We start from the raw sequence: 21,272 nt of genomic DNA, 5'->3' as shown, positions 1-21,272 counted from the left end.
AGAATTTGAATAAATAAATTTTTAAACCCAACCTTGATGATTTTTTTAATCAGTTCAGAAGAGCTTCTGCTTAAGGCAAATGCATTTCAAAGAGTTCATAGAAGTGATGCCGAATAGTTTGGCCTGCCAATTTAAGCAAATCTCATAATGGTCCTAAAGTTTCTACCATCCCCACTAATTTCTACATTTTCTTTGAACTGATTTACATAAATGAATAATATAATCCCAGCCTCAGAGTCCTTGAGTGAGAACTATTGAACACATGTGACCATCGAAGTCTATGGAAATATTTCCGTCTGTGGAAAGATTTTTGTGGAAATTGGGCTTGGTTCTTGGGTTCTCTGAGACCACTGCAATTAGGGATGGATTTTTCCCCTCCCTTTCACTGAAATCAGTGAGAATTGATTACTCAGAGACCTTTAAAATTCTAGCCTTTCACCAGCCTAACTTGAAGCTGTGTTAAGGAATAATTTGTCTCTAAGATTTTGCTTTCATTTGTACTATGTAAATCCAGATATAATTAGTTGAGAACTTGAGGTGGCCTAAGCTGAAGTCTGAAATGACTGGGGATATTCAGACCCAGCTGAGGGTATGATCCAAAAGGTATGGTGCTAAGGTTTGACTCACTTTAATTCTGTTTCCTGTTGGGAAAGTCTCCTGTCGAATGTTTTTATTTTTTTTAATTGAAACCAACTGTCTTTCATCAAAGGGGGGGAAAGTGTGGGACTCTTGAAATCCCAGATCAAAGAAAAGCAATTCTCTAGTCCCAGTAAGTTTCTGAGCTCCAGGTACTTTGGTGTTATGTGGACAAACAGAGTGGGTGGAAGTCGCTAGCATGCACAGGCATATCTCTGTGACCCTGCTGGCTTCTGTGGACAGCAAAGGGTGGCTTTATCAGGTAATTGTTTCAAATAAAAACCTACTGGGATAAATTTTTAAACAGAAGTTATAACATAAGAAGGATTCATATTTTGTTAAATCTAACAAATTGTTGGCATATAATATAAACAATAAATTCTTTCCTGCTGGAGGAAAACTCACTGGAATTAATTAAATTTATACCAGGGATAAAGTTTACCTAAAGCGTAGAAAGTACACTTTATTGAAATTATTTTTATTTGTAATGAGTTGAATCATTACAAAACAGTTCTGTAACAGTTTTAAAAACACAGATTTAGAGAACTATTTGAGCTGCCTGTTACTCAAACTCACAGAAGTCTAGAAATTAATAAAATAATAATAATAAGTTCTGCAGACTTGAAAAAGAGCTGGACAGCCATGCCTGCTGCCTCTGTCAGCACTGAAAAATGTTTCTTCTGTATTGTTCTTAAAGATTTTTTTTGTTCTGGAAAAAAAGCTTCTCATGATATTTACATTCTCATTAGTTACATTTTCCCTTGATTTGAAAGTAAAATACTTCCAAATATGATTTGTGTTGAAAATTCCAAATATTTATGATTTCAACTTGTAGGATAGCCTAAAGGAAAAAAGAGGGTTAGGGTAAAGAATTGGAATGTTCACAAGTGTGTTGGAGGATAGAAATCTTAAACAGTGTAATATTTATGAGCAACCAAGAGGCTACATTCTGCTCTCAATTACTCTGGCATAAATCTAGAATTACTCATTGGAAGTTCAAAGTTTTTGCTGCAGATTTACACCCATATAATGAGGAACAGAGTTCAGTTCTGTAAGGGTGGGAAAATCAATTTGGCCAGAATATAACTAGCCTGGAACTCAAACTCTAATCACAGAAAGAAACCTTTTCCAGGTCAGATAGCAGACTGCACATTGTGTACCTCTCTTTTTTTTCTTCTTCTTTTTTTTTTTTTTTTTTTTCCTTCTGTAGCTAATATATTGAAGAAGCATACAGTTCTGCTCCTTGCAGTGGCATCCCATGACATTAGGCATTGGGCTGCTTCAGTTCTATCATGTAAGGCAAAATGAAAGTGCTCAGATATGGTGGAGTCAGGATGCTCCACGGAAGACCAAAAGGAAGTAGAGAGATATAAGCAAAAGTTACTAGATTATAGTTTGAGGCAATAAAGTATAGAGACTTGCAAGGGGCAGTGAGAGGTCTCAGAGAACCACAGGAGAACAGTAAGAGGGAAAACAGAGTCAGAATCAAAATCCTATACTGTGGGAATCTGGGAAAGGGGGAGGTTTTTCCTAAATGAAAGTAGGGTTCAGAAAAGACCAGAATCTTTTGACAAGCTGTCAGAGTGGATTTTTGAATACTCTTCTAGTTACAGCTCCCAGTGTTGCTCAGGTGGTTTGTACTGAAGAAATTGTAATGCTGTGCTATGATGGTTTCTGAAAAGAAAATAAAAATACTGCCTGCACATCTTGTTCTTATTCTGGAGAAGATTCTCTCACTGGGTGCAGGGAAGGGAATGGAATGAAAAATAAGACTTTCAAAGAGAGTAAAGAAAAACAATAAAGGAATAAAAAGGAATAATGTATGGAATCTAATTATACCTTTTCTAAATGTAGAGAGTGAGACTGTACTAGTATGTCCCAGACTTGGCTGACAGAAGTAGCTCCAATTATGCAGTTTTGTAGCAGCCGAAAATCTTTCTAGGTCTATCAGCAAAGTTTTTGAACTGTTGGCTGTGATGCTACATGAATTTGTAATGAAGACATTTTCTGTAAATAATGGTCTCTGTCACTAGTGAAGGTGTCCCTGCCACTGCTGGTATTTTCACTAGTGGCTGGTAACTTAGTACTTGCTGATTTTTAGCTAACAGTATCTATTTAGCTGGATGCTCCAGCTAAGTAACCACTTTAGTCTCCCTTATGGTTTTGATAAAACTGTGCTTTCTTCATAGCTCATCCTAGGGTTATTGTAGGTGGAACAAAATTATTTTGGCTTTCTATTTTATTTTTTAATTTGTGAATGCTGATGTTGCTTTTATGGCTGCCATATGCTTGTTACATATGTCAGTTCTAAAAGCCCCACTGATGGATGAAAGCTGGGAGAGGAGTTTTATCATTTGTCTCCCATCTAGCACTTTTCTTGCACTTGAAGGTAAGTCCAATATAATAAATAACCATAGCCTCCTTTTTTTTTTTTAACATGCCACATCTGTAAGGTAATATTTCTCCCCAGTATGCTGAGAAGCAGGAAGGAAGCATCTAACATCTGCAGGATTTGAAGTTATTTTTGACAGCTGTGTGCTATAGAATGTTTCTTTTTTTTGTGAAAGATAAAACAACCCAGGTGAATTGCTCAAAGGGCATTAATGACTCAGACATGTTAAACATATGTACTCGTATGTACATGAAGATACACAGAAAAGATAAAATCATGCATCTATAGACAGAGTGGCAGTGAGAAAAGATAGTCTGCTGACCTGAAAAGCTGCTATTGTAATATACTATTAGATTTCTGTTAAGATGGCACAAGGTATATGGCGTAGTATAGATGGGAGGTGTTTGGTAATGAGAAACAGCAGTTCATCCTTGACACTTATTGATCAAAAAACTGGAAGGTTTGTTCTAGCGACATACAGAATCCATTTCAGCAGTTGGCCTGGAGCACTCTCTGAACACAGCAGAATGGAGCAAGACACAAGCTTTCAAGGCTAACTGTAGGAAATGTTCACATATGGCCAACAGGAGATAGAGGCAGACAGTTGAGATTTTTAGTACGTGCATTAGGCCAATTTTTATTTGAAAGAGAAGATTACCCGCTTACAGCTAAATTGTACATGGTCAAGGTTTTTCATTCATTGACACACAAGGCCTGTCTGCTTAATATTTTGCAGGTAGAGATGAGAGACCTTCTCTGCCAGAGCTCCAAGCTGGCCAAGCGCAAGCCAAGGGCAGGAAGCCACAGAGAGTGTGGTGATAAGCCCTGGTGAAGAAACACTGCTGAAAAGTGTGGGCTCTGTATAGTGTTATCATAACTCCTCAATCAGAGCAGGCAAATAGCACAAAGACAGGGGCAGAAAGAGCATGTCTGCTTATCAAAACAAAACAAAAGTCCTAGAGTGACTTCAAGGTACTTTACAATATCTGTTCTTCACCTAAGAACTTGAGATTCAAAATGGTAGTACTGGTCAGAGCAAGGATCTATCACTCAGTATCCTGCTTCAGACCACTGGCAGTAGAAGATGTGCAAGGAAAGTGATTGGAAGTGGGGCATGTAGAATAATAGAATCATTTAGGTTGGAAAAGACCCTTAAGATCATCGACTCCAATAGTAAACCTAACACTGCCACGGGGTGAAATGTTTCCCCTGGTACACCCGTCTAGCATCAGATTAAGGTAAATGCCAGATTTTCCAATGGAAATTGTGGCAGGGAAGGTGAAGTAATGGTGAACTTGTAAGTCTTCAGCAAGAACTACAATGCTTGTCCATACTTTATGTTGAGATGATAAGTTTGCCGTAGGAAATCTTGCCTTTAAAATGCCTGTCAGTATCTCCTGAATTAGCGCAAATCACAGGAAATGTAGCATAAATATGAAATATTTATGTGGTGAAAGAAAATATTATGGGTATTGTAGGAAAGCTTATTTGATAACAAAATTAGTTATGATGACTATCTGCAAAGACCAACAGGAAACCAAAAACATGGCTTGGAAACATCACCTATACTGATAAGCAGTGAGGAATCACAGGCAATATTACGCAATAGTTGCGACTTAGATCAAGGTATGGGGAAGCAGATAGGTAGAGGTGATATAGCTAGCACAGTAGGTATTATAAATTGTGGATGATGCAAGCCAGCATTGAATGACTACAGTCTCAAAGCAAGAAGGAAGCAGACAGTAGATTGTGAGTCAGAAGTGCTCCTCCAGCTGCAGTGCAGCTCACACTTGTTTAAGGTCAAATATCAAAGCTAGTCCCTGAAAATCTATCCATCTTTGTTTTCGTGAAGTATTCTTTAAGTATGAATGTAGTATTCTATTTTTTTTTGAAACACCTATTGCTAACCTTTCACTCCTAACCATTTTCATGATTATTACAAAAATTGTTCTTTTCTTCACTGCTGTCTATACACTTTTGGCAGAACGAGTTTTCTTCATATCTCCCAAACTCTCTGTGCAGTAATTTCCATTGACTGCAGGGGTATCTGCTGGTGATAGCAAAGCTGATTGACTTCAAAGTCTCTTACTGTTGTTGCCGCACTTGGCCAAGAGTCTGCTCATGACTGTAGCAGATGTTTCTGAGCTTTTTTTTTTTTAAAGGTTGTTTTTTTTTTTTTTTTAATAGACCAATGGGAACCTTATGGAGCAGTTTTTCACTACAATCCTGAAGTGAATGCCAGCATAGCTATGATTTTGAAACCCTCTATCAGATCCACAGTGCTCGTAAGAGGAAAGCTTCCCTTTCCAGCAGATGAAAGCATAGGTTTGCCACTCTGCCAGCTACCTGATGGCAGATAATCAGCAGATTCCTGTTTAGTCTCAGTTTCTTTATCTTAATGGGTTATTTTTTACAGTTTGTTAAAAAAATTTATAGTAAGTTTATTCTCTGAAGAAATTTTAGATGAAAGTTATGAACAGTTCACACAGTATCAAGAGTCAGAACAGCTTTGATTAACCCATGAATATTGCCAACTTCCTTCTCATCTAATTAGGACTTATAAATGTCTCCTTAGCATGATAAAATATCCTGTCAGGATTTTAGGGGGTATAAGCATTGGGAGAATTTTGTTCTAGGGGGATCTGTGTTGAGGGAAGTAGTGATTGCAGAGAATTCATAAGGACCATCTTTTGAGGGGAACAAAAGATAGTTTAAACCTTAGTCGAAATTTCAAATGGAGCAAAGCTGCTTCCATTAATAAAAACAGACCAGGAATTCTATTTCTTACCAATTCTACTGAAAGTAATATTATCACCTAAGAACTTAATCATGCATTCTAGAAATGTCTGGTTTTGTGGTATCTGCCTTAGATATTTCTCCAGTAACTTTAGAAAGAGCTGGAACACTCTTAAATGCCCTGAGAAGTGAGGGAAATGCTCCTTTGGCCGTGCAGTACTGAAGTCATGTCTGTACCTGTAATGTATTCTAAGACAGAAAGATATAGGGCAAGCAGGAGTTGAAATCAATAACTCACCATGGCCCACCAAAGGTCATAAAAGCCAGAAATCCTTTCAGAGACAGAAAGCCATATGGGGAAGACAGCAGAAATGCGAGAGGGAGAAGGTACCTGCCAGTGGCCAGAAGGATGCTGGAGAAGGTGGCGTGCCTGCTATGGCACACTGAGCCTTGGAGAGGGTTTGTAAATGAGAAACTGTGGGAACAAGGAAGAAAGGAAAGAAAAGCTGGCACTTTGATTCTTAGGATGAGTATAATCTTTCAGACCAGTTTATGCAGATTGAAATAACTGGGTTTTTTAACTTGTTATCTGCAGTTAACAGCAGCTTTGAGAGTCTTCAGCATTTGTTGTTTGGTTCATTTACTTAGAAAGGAACAAATGGATTATACAATTTTTTTTTTTTCTTTTCCTCTTCCACCTCCCAAAGAGGAAAGCTGATGCTTTCATTAAGCTTTACCAGCTGGCTGTATGGTCTAGTCAGTAGTCAGTATGTAAATACTTACACAGTGTTGTTCAGTTGCTATTAGTCCTTTCTTATCCTTACAAAATTTTTATTTACATTTCCCAATCCTATAGTATTTAAGCTTGATTCCTTTAAGCCAAATACTTGATGATTAAATACAGTGTGTAACAAAGAGAAATAATTATAATTTTTAACCCACATAGATGCATAAACCAAAACAATCCCTACTCAAGAAAGAGAGTACTGAGGCCCCATATAGACTTGGGAAAGTCATTTAGCTGCGTGGTTCTGCTTGACTATATTTTAATATATCTTACATACTTCACAAGGAGGTATGGTACTAAATTATGCATAAAGCTTTGAAACCATCTGATGGAAGATACTGCAAATGTACAGCATGAATAAAAACTATAAAAGATCTGGTCACTTCTACCAGTTAATGCATTCAAACCCATAAACTCCTGGCTGAGCTTTGAAGGGCCAAATTGTTCAGAGGATAAAACGATATCCTTATTTAAAAGTTGTCCTCTTTGAAAAACTTCCCCAAACATTCAGCCAAAGCAGAAGGATTTCCTTTAGGAAGCCGGATGCACCTTTTTCTGTGACTGTAACTGGGCTTTGGATTATATATCTTTGGGAATTCCAAACTGTTAAGAAAAACAATAGCAGCTTACTCAGTAGCATTACGTACTTGCAGATAGGATTAAATTCTTGTTACGTGTCTTACCTTGAGACTAATTCTACTAACGGTAGAATTATGCTGTGAACGCGAGTCAGAGCTGAACAATTTGTCTCCTTATCTGACAGATTGAACGTATTTTGTTATACCAAACAGACACGTGGCTTGCTTCTTACTCGTATGATAAAAGTTTAAACCTGGCTTACCTTGGTTTATTAAACAAATCATAAAAACCATTTTAGGTACCTTCAGTATTTTAGTATCGTTGGTTGCTTTTTCAAGAGTTCTCTGTCCGCAGCTGGGGAAAACTTTCTGCTCAACCTGAAATGAGCGCGCACAACATCGTGCGATTGCATCGGCACATTCAAGCTCGTTCAGAAGTTGGCCCGGCTCACGTAAGCTATAGACACAGCTGTTACGCCAGTGGGATGAAGTAGGGAAACAGCTCAGAACAGAGCTCTGCAGTCTCTGCACCCCTGACATTTCCTGTTTGACCCTGGACACATGCAACAGCTTCCTTGTCGAAGATCATAGACCAGAAGGAGCAAACAAATCTCTTGGCTCCACTTTTGAGGCAGGTGTCCCCTCTCTTGATATTTCCTGTGGTCTGGGAGACACTGCCAGCTGTCTGTTCAGTTCATGTGAGCAGTTTGTCTGAGGGCTGGGGGTACAGAAGGGGAGCAGCCTTCATGGGACTCGTTCTGATATCAGATGCGATGAAGGAAAGGAAATTTATGCTGGGGTGTTGTGCTGTGAACGTTTTTTCCTGCTAAGCCTTGAGACCAAAAATTCGCCTTAATATTATAACTGACAGATACCTTCTTTTATGAGGTGGCTTGGATTTCAGGTGTGTTTACTCTTGCTATATGAAATAAATATTACGGCTTTTTCTGGGATGTGGGGATTATTATACTGAATGCATACGTACTGTCTTACTTTGAGGTACAAGTCATTCATGTGACTCATAATTTGTGTGAAAACATTGATTGCTTGATGCTTTCAGTCATGCTTTATAGCCAGAATGTCATAATTTTTAATCATTATTAGCTAAAGAAATGGTCCTGCCTTCAACACTTCATTGGAACTGCCACTACTGCTGACAAGACTACTAAGAATTGTGTTCTGACCTTTGCTCTGTTTTCCCATTTTTTGGTATCTTTTTCCACTTTCATCTTCTTATATAAGGTCCCACTGGAAAGGTTGCCCTCTGTTTTTTTTTACAGCTCGGTTGTCTTCTAGCCTCCTCACAATTCTCTAACCTTTCCTGCACAACTTCATCATTTCCCTTGTGGCAGGGTTTCAGTCATGATCTGTGTTGATCCTCCTGCATCCCGAATCCAGATGATGTCCCTTACCTGCCTGGCTTGAGGATGTCTAAGCTGATAAATGTCTAAGCCAGTAAATTAGAAACCTACAGGTCCTCTCTCTGTACAATGTTTAGCCTGAACTGTTTATTTGCAATCCCTTTCTAGATATCTCTATCAGCTTCATGTAACCAACTGAAGATGTGTCCCTTGTTTCTGTCAGCCATGTCTTTTTACTCACTACTTTCTTTATCCTGCCAACAATATATTTGTCCCTCATACCAAGCTGTGTGTCGTGGTCTTTGATTTCATGTAACCCCAGGTTATAGCCACTGCTTGCAACTTCTCCACCCCTGGTTTCTCACAGATATCCCTTCATTCTGTTTGGACGCTATTCACACATACCTAAATCATCCTCATTCCTTCTTTGGATTCTCCCTGGCAGCCCTGCCTGATGGTCGCTCAGCTCCCCACCCCAGAGCTGCCGAGGACAATCCCATCAAGCTCACATTGCCAGCGCGATGCCTAACAAGGCACCCTTCTTTGCAGCTTCCAGCTTTGCCCTTTCCCCACAGTTATGCCCTGTTCCTCCCTTTACAGAATCCTTGTGGGCCCAGACAGCTTCTGCCTGTGGTGCCATCCCCTGCCTGTCCAGCTCCACCACCAGCACCTGCATCTGGTGCCAGTTCATGCATGCTGTCTACAGATGCTTTATCCTGTGCTTTCCTGTTTGCATAGAAAACACTACTGAAGCTTAGTTGTTTAATATTCTTTTCCCTGATATCCTTCATAAAACCCACATTCATCATGAGGTACACAAAAGCCTTTCAAGCGAAAATGTAGCTAAATGATTTGTAAGGACTGCAGATGTTTGTTTATTTATCCTTTGCTTAGAATTAGAATGAGAGAAAACAAAGAAGGAAGACCAGACTTGTAACCACATTCTTACCTGTGGAGTAGTATTGTTGTTTTCCTCCATTACCTTCCCCAATTCCTGCAAACAATCTTGTAGATTCTTCTTTGTATCTTTGGTAGACCAGAAACACTTCTGGGTTTTATCATTGTAAAAATTCTAACTAAATGGGGTTCTGAAGTTGATGTCCCTGACCTGGTACTAGCTTAAAAGTCATAAGATAATTAATAATTATTTTGAAAGAGTAATAATTATTTTGAAAGAGTAACACCAGCTTCACATCATTTCCAAACCCCGTTGATTATGTATTACAGATGACTCTTTCCTAGTAAGCTTGCTTACTTATTACTTTTAAGGTTTCTGTGCTGGGAAAATGGGTTGCAAAAGAGACTGTGGGTATCATGACCTCATCATTCGTATTCAAAAGAAGAACAGCAAGATTACCATAATGCATTACCTCGTAAAATTATAACCCTGAGAAGTAATAAGATTCAGTTACATTTTTTTGGCAAAGTTCTTTTTAAGAAAGTATCTGTCTCATGACTCTAGTTTATTCTTTGTCTTGATCGTTGGTTAACAGTCCTCATGAGGATTTTTCATCTCCTCAAACCTTGCAAGAGATAAATCCCTCTTTTCCTGTGGTCCGCTTCAGCCTTTGCATATGTGCACTTTCTAAAGCGTTAACTGCTAACAGTTGTGCTAAGAAACCTAAATTCCTTACACAGCCACAGTGCTTTATGATGCTGGAGAACAAATGCGGACCGCACAAGGAGCTTTCTTCCCCTTTGCTCTGCACAAGACCTAAAATGTCACACCGAACAAGAATATTCCACTCGTTGGAGCAGAGTGGTGTGTTCTGTGGGCTGAACTTGTCTAAAATGCAGAGCAGTTACCTCTGTGCAGTCTTGCATAAAGCCCATTGCGGCTACTGTTAATGGTGGCAAAACCAAAGAGAAGATAAGCAAAGGATGCTGAAATGGGTTTGCTGATCCTCCATACACACACTTCAAACCTCAGGAGATTACTAAACCAGGTCAGATTCGCTCCTACAAACTACAAACAAGAATGGGATAGTTTATAAGTCAATATAGAGAGTTGAATTTTTAACTACTGTGTCAGTGTGTTCTTTGTAAACGAAAGATAGAGGATAATACTGTGTATTACAGTTTTATTCTGCAAAATAATTTCAAAGGGTGATTTAAGAGAATCCTTTTAGTCTGCTTCTCATTTACTCTGTTTTCTTTTCAGTGCTTTTTTCTAACTCTTGTCATCCTTAATTTGAGAACTTAAAAGTCCAGAAGGCTCTTATTTTCTCTTGGGCTTACAGCTATAGTGTTAATCGTACATACTATTCAGGGAAGGCATAGTTAATACCTTGTAGGATATTAGTGGCAGAATAGGATTCAGGCCATCCTATCTCTCTATCTTTTATTTTGGAAGAGGTAACAAGAAAAACATATGCAGCATTTTTGTCCATAATGCTGGGTGATAAAATCCTGTAGGATTTTAATGGTATGGCACTTCTGCACATTTTTTTCCTTATATCACAGTTTAAAATGGGTTCCCCTGCTATAGGCTCTCAAAGGAATTTACAGTTGTCCTTTTAAGTAAGTGTTTATGCCGCTCAGCAATTTGGACTGTCCATCGTGACTCGTTTTATAGCCCGCTCTGCTTGCCTATCTGTCTTGTACTTCCATGTACAAGGATTTGAGGTTGCCAGCAAGAATATTTCTATGAGCAACAAGCAGAAATGATGCGTTGGACATGGACTTCATGGAGCTTTAAATGTTTTTAGAAGGGGAAGCGTTAACATTGAATAGATGACGTTAGCACCACCACCAAGAAAGAAAGAAAAAAAAAAGAACTCTGAAAAGCTGTATTGACTAAATCTTCTAACAATGCTTGTGATTTTCCTATATCCTGCTCTGTGTTTTTGTATGGATTTTTCATAGCACACAGACGTTACCCACACTGTGATTCAGCGTCTGTTCCTAGCCATGCTCTTGCACGATTTTAACCTGATTTCACGGGAGGAACAGGGAATGAAACACCGTAGCTCATGGTTGTCAGCAGTGAAAAATAGCCAGGAATCAGACAAACAGCTTCATTGCTGAGATTATTTCCGGGATAAAAACTCTTCCAACAGCTGTTTGCTTTGGCCACTACTCAGGTCCTTTTTTTTTTTTTTTAAATCAGAAAAAAAAAGAGGTTTGTTTTTTTTTAAGATGTGGGCTGGTTATTTATGTAGTCAGGAAGAGGTCTCTGCTTCTAGTGTTGTGGTCTCGGAGCTGTTTTGACAGTTGGATTACGGGGAGGTTTCATCTCTTCTCTCCCTCCTTTTCTCCTGTCCTTCATTCACTTAACGCGCAGACCTGGAATGCTGTAGGAAGAAGAGAAAGCGAATTTATGAGTTCTTTAATCCCAGACAGGCAGCTCTGTGGCAGTTACCTTCAAGAAAAGTTCACGCCCCAAAGGAGTGTTTAGTCTTCCCGAGCCACTGACTCACTGAGCAGCGCGTGTGAGTGGCTGCGAGGGAGAAGGGGAGAGATGAAGGAAAAGTTTTGCTTCCTTGTAAAACTCGTAATATTATTGTTTTAAGAAGTTTTTGAAAAGATGACTGCTACTTTTGTTTAAAGTATTTGTTCTGGAATTACTGAAGCTGGAGTCTACCAGACTGAGGTCAGGAGCATTTTCTTTGGCAGAAAGAAGATACTTTTATAGAAGCCATGCCTGTACTTGGGGTTGCCTCCAAGTTAAGACAGCCAGCCGTAGGGTCAAAGCCTGTTCACACTGCCCTCCCAATACCCAACCTTGGCCCTGCCGGCTCGCAGCAGTACTCACCAAAGTCTTTGGAGCTTACTGGGGCAGAGAGCTCGATGCTTTCTTGTCAGCTTACGTTAAAGTCAACCTGTGATTTTGGAGAGAGGAGAGCGCTTCAAGGAAAAACCCAGGAGATCGAAGATAGCAAGGTTAGTTGTAAACTTTACCTGCGGATCTCAATTCTCAGAAAATGTTGATTTGCTCAGACAAAAATCTGATAGAAACCTACTGCATGCAGAACTCGGGGGTAATTGGGTAAATAGACTTGCTGTCATCAGTGAGCTTGTATAGCAGCCTTGGAAATTTGTTTTGCTCAGTGTTGCTGTTTGAATAAATATTCTGTTTTTAAATGTTAGTGTTAAAGGCTTCACAGATGCATTTTGATAAGGATCAGTAGAATCATAAGTAGAGAAAAACTGTTCCAGCACCCAGTAAGCAGCTCAATGACATGACAGTACTTTAAAAAAAAAAAAAAAAAATCTTGGCTGCTTCATGTTATATTATGAAGTTTAAAAAGAGCTCTCACGCCCACACCTATTCCCACAGGGAGGCTCTTTTAAAATAAAAACAAGTAATTGATTTTCTTTTCACTTTCCAAGTGATCTGGCTACTCTTGCTGCAGAACTGCTGAACCAGAAATACAGCTTCTCAGTGAAAAGTACCTGTGTTTTTGTCTTCTGCAAAATTCCTTCTTCCTAGCCCCTATCTAGCTCTGATTCATTGTGATTTAAAAAAAAAGGTTTGTCTGAAGTAGGATGGATGCCATGACGTTTTTTAGACTGCTTGGGTTTTTTCTTTTGTAAGGGGGTTCTTTTTGACTCTTAATTAACAATTAAAAAACTTCTGCTTGAGTTTTTACTGGTCTTTCTGCTGTAGTTGAAAACATTTTTCATGCTTTGAACCTGAGTATTGAGTCCCTTCTTGTCAGTAGTATATATTTCTGTAGATCTTTCAGTCAGTACATTACGGCTGCATGTGTGGTTTAACAGCTTCAGCAAGCAGTGTTATGTGAGGTTACTTTCCCTTGCTTTTCTAGTACTTTTGGTTTGTGGAACTGATTACCACACTGGGATTAAACATATATTTGTAGTTGCTTCTTATTTAGTTTGAGGACACTTGAGTGTCATCAGAGCTGTTAAAGTGGCAAGATATACATAATATATATACTTGGTTTTCCTTTGTTTTTAGTTACTGGGTTAATTTGGTATTAGTGAAGAGAGTTGGTTTTGTGGTTAAAGCATAGGGTTGGGATTCTGAACATTTGGTTTCCTTTTTAATCCCTGCCACATATTTCCCCATGAGATTTTGGTCATGTCACTTAATTTTTCCCTTGGAGTTTTTTGTATCGCCTCTCCCTGCCTTCCAAAGATGATGGACTGGTGGTCTCAGACATGCTATATAGAAATATAAAGAAAGAGCAGACTGTTCACCTCTTGATTACCAGAAGTGATGAACGGCCCTTTTCAATGACATGAGTGCAACATGAAGATAATAATACAACTTTTCAACAAATATGATTCCTGCTTCCTTGCTTATTTTTAAAAGAAAATATTCTTTGTTTCCTCTTTAATGTTGTTCTTTAATGGGTACTGCATGAAAAGTAAATTAGATTTGCAAGTACTATTTTCAGAAAAAAAAGTACAGTTACGTTGCCTACTGAGAGATGTTTCTTGATTCTTTAAAAAAGTGTGGAGAAAGACATAAAGCATCTTGTCTTCAGTCTTTAAAACGCTTGGGAACTATTAGAGATCAGCATGAAACCTAATGGGAGTCATATCTTTCCAAGGCACCTGGTCCTGAACACTGCTGAAATGCTAGCGAGTAAAGCAACAGGCTAGACCCAAACTATGATCCCAATTTACCATTTCATGTTTCATGGGTTTGACAACACTTGTAATCTTAGAGACTGTTTTTTAAAGAAAAAAACACAGAACAAACTGACCTCCAAAAAACAACCTACCAGCCATTAGATCTTTCTCTCCTTCTGTTCTTAATGGAGGCAGGTGAGCACTTTTAAAAGATGATCCTTAAAGAGTAAGGCCAGTTTTTGCATGTGATGGTCTGAAGACCTCCCCTGGCTACCTGGATTTACAGAGGTGTTGAGCATTTAAGAAGTTTCTCATTTCTGCAGCTTTTCTGTATTCCCCCCTTACAAGTCCAACAGTCCCAGTAAAGCTTAGTGACAGCCCCTTGCCCAATTTTCTTCCAGGCACATTTTTTGGAAGGATGTTCTTTTATTCGCCTTTTAAGCAAGTTTTGTGAAATCTTTTTGACAAAGTAATTCGGGCTATAAGGTGGGTGGTTATGATGAAGAATTTATTTTCAGGCTTTTCTTACTAGCAAACTTCAAAGTATCAGCCTAAAAATACTGAATGCTATTTTTCTTCATCAGCAATGGAGATCCGTGCCACCCTGTTTCCCAGTGCCTGGTAGCCTCAGCAGTATGTCCAGGTTATCTAAGCAGTAGTTCTAAGCACAAATTTGAGGGAGTTGTTAGAGTTAATGTCTCTTCAGGTTTGCTAACCAGATGCAAGTTCTGCATTACAGATTGTGTTGTCCCAAAGCTTGACCATTTGTGAGTGGTGTCTCCAATAGACCTTTGGTTGATTTCTTTGGTTAGCAAACATATTAATCAAATATGTGATATTCCTATGTGGCTCTGTGGTATACAATGCTGTACATTGGGAATGTTTCATTATAACAGTGATCAGATAAACGTCTTTCAATCGAAATGTAATGAATACCTAGTCTGAGTTTCCAACTGAGAGTAAAATCTGCCTATATAGCATACTGCTTGTATGCTTATGTTATATCATTGGATATAAGGCAGCACTGATTTTTGAGGGAGAAATGATGGATAACTATCTGAAAAAGACAATGGGACATGTGAATTAATCATCTGGTTAACTTTTGCCCTTGGCTGCTGGATTGCAACCTTTAGCATTGCTTTCTTTGCTATTTTACATATGCTGCACTGTGGGTCACCAGATTTCTCATCCTGTCTGGAAGGCACTTAGATTGACACATGTAGTCACTGTGACATATCCTGTTGCTATCTATAAGCGCTAAGGATTCCAAGATAAATTTGGGTTATACATGTCAATACAGTAGGTCGTTGCCACCCAGCTGTTTCCTCTATGGCCTTCAGTCTCACCACACCTGATTGTTCAAGACTTTTGACACTTGTGTTGGCTTTTGCACACAACTGGCTTGCCAAGGCTGGTTAGGAATACAGCTGCAAACATCAGTTCTCTTTTCCCTAGGCGTCTCTCCCATCTCACATGATTTTCCTGCACTTGCACATGCAGTCTTGGTTGTTTTCTTTTTTGTGGACATGATGTAGTTTAAAGTTTAATAAAAGTGATATTATTATTTTAATAAAAACTGTGGTAGGAAAAGTCTGAGGTAGTTATGTTCAACTTTTTTCTTAATTGGATAGAACATAGTTAAGCCTAGGAAAGCAAATAATAAGTTGCCAATGTTTTAAATTATTCTCTGTGTAGTTTATTCAACTGCACTTTTGTTCAAAATTTTCCTGATTTGTGCTTTGGTACCTAAGTCACATACAGGTCCATCTGCTTTCTTGCTAAACCCACTAATGTTTAAACTGACTGCATGAACACTTATGATGTGAATAGTCATGCAAAATATTTGAACGCAAGCATTCAGAGCACATTCTTTTTCCCTGAGTATCATATAGACAAAAGTTTATTCCTATATATGTACACAGGAAAGGAATCCAGCTGCTGGATTCATGAGGTGAAATGCTGGCTGTCTTTGAAGCAGATGGAATTTTGCTGTTCAGTTGGACCACAGAGTGTTTTTATGCAAACCCACGTCTGAAAACACCAGTATCTTTTGTAATATTTTTCTAACTGTGGGTACAATGTTATTTATATTTCTGTGCCACCACTTTTATACTGCTTGCTAAACTAATGAGACCAAGGTTATTGGATCATGCTAGGCTGCCTTGTGATACCGTCCTAGTTGTAGAATGGGCTATTAAATGGTAACAAAATGAAAAAATATCAAGTAGTATTGTAGAAAGGTAAATGAAGTAATGGCTTAAAACTAAAGGAATGAAGAAAGAGTTTGCAAAACCAACTTATTTTGGTCACTCAGTGCTAACTGCACTATATTGACCTGCAGCAAAATGCCAATGGCAATAGTATTTTACTCCAGGTCACCACGATTGATTTCAGCTGCCCTCATACATTTGATGGTGCAGTCGCAAAGGTACTGCTTTGCATCGTTTCTGGCACAAAGCTGAGCAGCTGCTGGCAGTCAGCACCCCTGCTAGGCAGGCCGGTCTTCTGGCCTGGCTTCCTGGGGCTGCGTCTTGCCATGCTCTGCTTTATGCACCCCGGGTTTTCCTCCCATCATCAGACTTTCTTCTTTCAAGAGCACTGCACCATCATTCATGCTTGCAAACTGAATTTTCTCTGAGCTGAATCTGATATATTAATTGTAGTGTTCTGGTTACATGACTTGGACGATAAGATTTTAGCCTTCCTTCCTGAGTTAATTCATTCCTTTACTGTCATATTATCTTTTTTTTTCTTTTTTTCAGTTTCTCTTTGTCCATGCTATCTGTCTGCTGCTGTCTGCTTTATCTGCTTCTTCCTTCCTGTTGGCAGACATCTTTACAGCCTTCTGCATATGACTTGTTTTTCTCAGTATCCACTAATCAAGTCTTCCTGTCATGACTGTAACATTTTTCATATCACTATTCATTATTGGAAAGTGCTAGTCAGGCTCCACAACTGGTCCAACACACATACATATAAACCTAAAACTTTTCTAGATACTTCAGTTTTGGGGGTTTATATTAAGATTCTTGTAGTATGGAGATACTGGTACGCAGAGGATGAATGGATGGTAATTTTTGATCTCCCTTAAAGGGGTCCAGCCCCACGAAGTTCATCATTAAACAATATGACTCTGATACAGGAAGATCTCAAGGGAACTCAGGAAATGAATCTGCTGCAAGGCCTTGTGGAAGAAATGACAAAGAATATGATGTGTCCACTTGAGGAAAGAGACACAACTGGCTTCTTTAGAGGACAGAAATCTGAGCAGTTGGGCTGGGGAAGCCATCTGTAAATCAGCAGAATGGAGAAGAATAGATGTGCTCTACCTGGGGAGCATGGCCAACGAAGAATGGAGTCTGAAACACTTAGTTGTACCAAGTGAACACTGTTAAAGTAATCCAAAATGAATGTCAGTGTCACAAAACAAAGCTAAATACTTTGATGTGATTAGGCAAAAACACATGCTGCTGCTATTAAAGTGACTCATGAGGTTCATTTCATTTAGTATCATACTGTTGCATCTCGGTCTTGGTGTGAGGGCTTCCAGTGTCATTCAGCCAACCCTGTTGCAGTAGGACATTGGAATGTGCAGGGAAACCTCCCATTTTTTCCTCATCAATTTTAAGCAGTTTGTTGGTGATGTGGTAACTCCTGCCTGTCACCAGACACCAAACTTGAAGGACGGCTAGGCTCTTCTATCCAGACAGATCTCAAGACAAATATTTTTGCTTTCCGTACATGGGTGGAGCTCCTGCTCAGGCCAACGGGAATACTGTGCACATTGGAAAACCAGATGTGTGCCATGAACAAGTTCCATATCTCCGTCTTTCCTCAGCTAACCCTTCCACACCATTTACTTAGGTTCTGTGTGACCCTTTCCCACCATTCCCCAAACATCTCCCAAGCAGAGCATCTGTTGCAATCCCACATCTCCTTGACCTTTCAATTTCTTGGGTACCTTTTTGTCCGGTCTCTCAGGGCCAAGATCCACCGAGTTTCTTGACATACTGAATCTAGGGAACATAAATAAATGAGTTTATTTCCCCATTTTGTCATACCCTTCCTTTTCTCAGTGCTAGTGCATTGGAGATGTCTGCCTTGTGGGTTGGCAAGAAAGGAGGCCGCTCATTGTGCCGAGTGTTTCATTTACAGCACTATGGCCAAGGCAACAAAAAGGGCAGCAGAAGCAGCCAGAGACCGCCTATCTTCTCCCCATAGTGACTGCTAGTGATGGGAAGCCAGCATTGTTTCAAAAGCACTGAACTAGCTGCCAGAAATTTCAGTCAGCACTGCTGACACCTGGGACTATGTGTGTTTAAAATTCACACAGCCCTAGTGAAGCCAGGACAGCTGGCAGGAGTTCAGATTGTCAGCAATTTCAGCTTCTTGCCTTGTGCTCTGAATTATTTCTTTATCAAACAGATAACAGCATCTTTAATGTGCTTTATGTATCCAGCACCATCTGTCTACGCTATATTATAACTGATTTAAGAGCCTCACGCTGTATGAGCTTGGAGTCAACTTCACAGTTACATGTTTATTTTCTAATCATCTGTACCAAGCATATTTTCCTATAGTTGAGATAAATGTACAGTAACACAACATGCAACTCTCAAAGCTTTTGTATTTGTGAGAAAATTGTATTGAGTGTAGGTTGACAGATGCTTTTTGTTTGTAATTTGTAACTCAGAGGGTATTTACCAACCTGAGCTTAAGACATCTGCCTACCTTTCCTACTGCTTTTGTTTTATTTCTTTCACAAAATAAGAACATAGAACTCAACGTATTTCATATTAATTTTTGTTTTGTGAGCTGGTTTTAGGCATCAGCAGAAAACAATTACTCTTACTCTTTTGTAATGCATTTGTGCCTAGGGAAGCCTCTTGGGGATTTCCTGACCAAACAACTTTTCATTAAAAAAATCCTTTCCTTGAAAATAGGAGTGTGTCCGAGTGTTAAGGCACTGTGGATGCACTAGCAGAGCTCCAGAACCTGAAGCAACCCAGCGATATTTGCTTGGTGCAACACTCTTGCAGCCCCTTGGGGTGATCTGTTCTCCATGACCAAAAATGGAGATAAGTGGTCTCCATCTCTAGATAAAAATAATGGGCTTATATTATACCCTAGGAAGTTTTAGTTAGGCTTTACTAAAACTTCCTGGCAGTAACAGTAGTTAAACAGGGGAAGGCTTGCATGCAGAAGGTATAGTATCTGCGTCACTGGAGTATTTTAAAAAACAAAGGCGTGTACACTTGCCATTCATAGCATCACTAGCACTGGTCCTTCCTCATGCAAAGGACTCGATGGCCATCCTGATGGTCTTCTCATTCTCTTTTCTCGTTCCTTGATTCCTCTGAGTGCAGGTCTGTGCTAATAAAACCATGCTACTCTGGGAACCTGAGCTGACAGCCCTGTGGCCCACAGTGCCCTAGAGATGTAAGGACTCCCTCTGGAGACAGCTTTGCTACCTTAGCAAAAATGCCATTGTACGGTATGCGTGTTTCCAGAGGCATTTCACTGAAGTATTGCAGTTCCAGTTAAGTTTCCCGAAAGCATAGGTAAGGTATCTTTGGAGACCCGCCAGCTAGTCGCTTGCTTGGAAACACTCATTTCCCTGGCATATAGGATATCGGGATTGGAGTGCCCTCATGACTCAAGATCCTGTGAGATCTGGCAGTGGAGTGACTCTCTGGGACTCAGTTCTTTGCTTTATAACAAGGAACATAGAAACCCTGTGAAACCCATTCAGTTTAGGGCTCAGAGATCCTTCAAAAATCCCTTCAGGAGCACTGCAGTGAATATTTCAGCTGGCTGCATTTTTTAGGGGCTGTACATGCTGCTCCCTAGAAGACAGGAGCATCCCAATGCACCAGCAGAGTGAGGGGTACCACTAAGATTAGGAAGTTCGACTCAGCTAAAAAACATTTCTTCCCTTAAGTAAAAACACGAGGATGTCCTTTCTGTGGATTTTTTCTGAGTTTCAACCAGACCTTGATCCTAGAAATTTTTACTAGATTGATGCCTTATCACAACAGGTAGCATGCACATGCCCAGGAGAAGTTAGTTGCAGCCCTACAGAATGTATGGCTGTATTACACGGAGTCAGGGAGAAAGGGAAAAATATTACCCCGCAGTGCAGAGGGAGAGGAGAGATTAAAGGGGAAATGGATGATTTTCCCACACTCAGGCTGGGACTTTGTGGCAGGACTAGGAATTTCAAGTCATATATATCTTGAGTCCCAGTCCCCACATCATAACCACAAGCACATCCTTTGTCTTTTCTAAGGCATCAGTTAAGAATAAAACATCCAGATAATGAGTTATTTTTCCTGCTTGCTTCATAAGGACAGTTTTGGCTTTTTCTTCATTGCAATGTCAGTGGCTACCATCAATGTGGGCCCAGCTCTGACCTGGAGGTGGACTTTTACTCCAGGAGCCACATTCTTTGATTTTAATGTATACGATCAACACAGACTGTGACACAATTTATTAGAGATGCAGAATATGTTGCACCCTTTGTGGAGCAGTGTAACACTCATTAAAAGTCCTGTGTACAGTGCTGTTGATAGGCTTTTCACTTACTAAATATGATGTGGAAAGTATAAATAATTATGGAATAAAAGCAGGTCTTTTTTAAGGAGAGATGACTTTTTTTGGTCTTAATTTCTGCTTCTGAATTAAGTGTCTAGCTTATTGGTAGCAGAAACCCTTGTATTTAGTAAATAACAAGGCCATCAATTACAACTGAGAACTGCTAATATTTTTAACTATGTGTTCATTCTGGTCTAGGTCCACTGTCTTTTTTTCTCTAGTACACTAAATTTTTGAGTTGCATAGTTTTTCCTGCACTTGTATACAGGGCACGCAAAGAGTAGTTCTTTAAAGCAGCTCTGTGTTTCACTTTGACCTGATTCACAGGATGTGGTCTTGGAGGAAGCCCATGCCTTAACAATAGCCTTTTGACAGCGAGGGTGTTTGGGGATTAAGCTGGAAGAGGAGGAAGTATCTATCTATTCTCAAACCTACTAGTGGAATAATTTCTGCGAATCTTCACTTGCCCATGATGTTTTTAAGGTCACAAAACCTTCTTTTTTGTTTTTACTGGCAAGAGGATGTTGGCTGGAAGATAGCATAACTTATTTAAAATTCAGAAAAGGAATGTAGAGTGTTTTGTCTGGTAAATGCGAGGGGATAATTCCCCCGTGTAAGATGTGCAGGTTTCTGATGGCTCTTGTGTA

The 21,272-nt window shown here is 39.5% G+C and overlaps 1 protein-coding gene across 3 annotated transcripts in view; it reads left to right on the top strand.

The window, feature by feature from the left end:
- The window catches only part of NAV3 (neuron navigator 3), a 420,281-nt gene that overhangs the window by 131,789 nt on the left and 267,220 nt on the right, over positions 1 to 21,272 (top strand). Inside the window, exon 1 of one of the 3 annotated variants that reach the window (XM_052774467.1) lies at positions 11,240 to 12,372. The exons of 1 other annotated variant lie outside the window; for it this stretch is intronic. In XM_052774467.1, the coding sequence (XP_052630427.1) occupies positions 12,130 to 12,372 (243 nt within the window). In that variant the 5' untranslated portion in view covers positions 11,240 to 12,129. Of the gene's footprint in view, positions 1 to 11,239; positions 12,373 to 21,272 lie in introns of those variants that run through there. One more of the 3 variants, XM_052774468.1, reaches the window with a different exon arrangement.

This window comes from Harpia harpyja, chromosome 23, assembly GCF_026419915.1.
Source record: "Harpia harpyja isolate bHarHar1 chromosome 23, bHarHar1 primary haplotype, whole genome shotgun sequence".
Taxonomy (NCBI): Eukaryota; Metazoa; Chordata; class Aves; order Accipitriformes; family Accipitridae; genus Harpia; species Harpia harpyja.
This window is presented reverse-complemented; position numbering and strand designations above follow the sequence as displayed.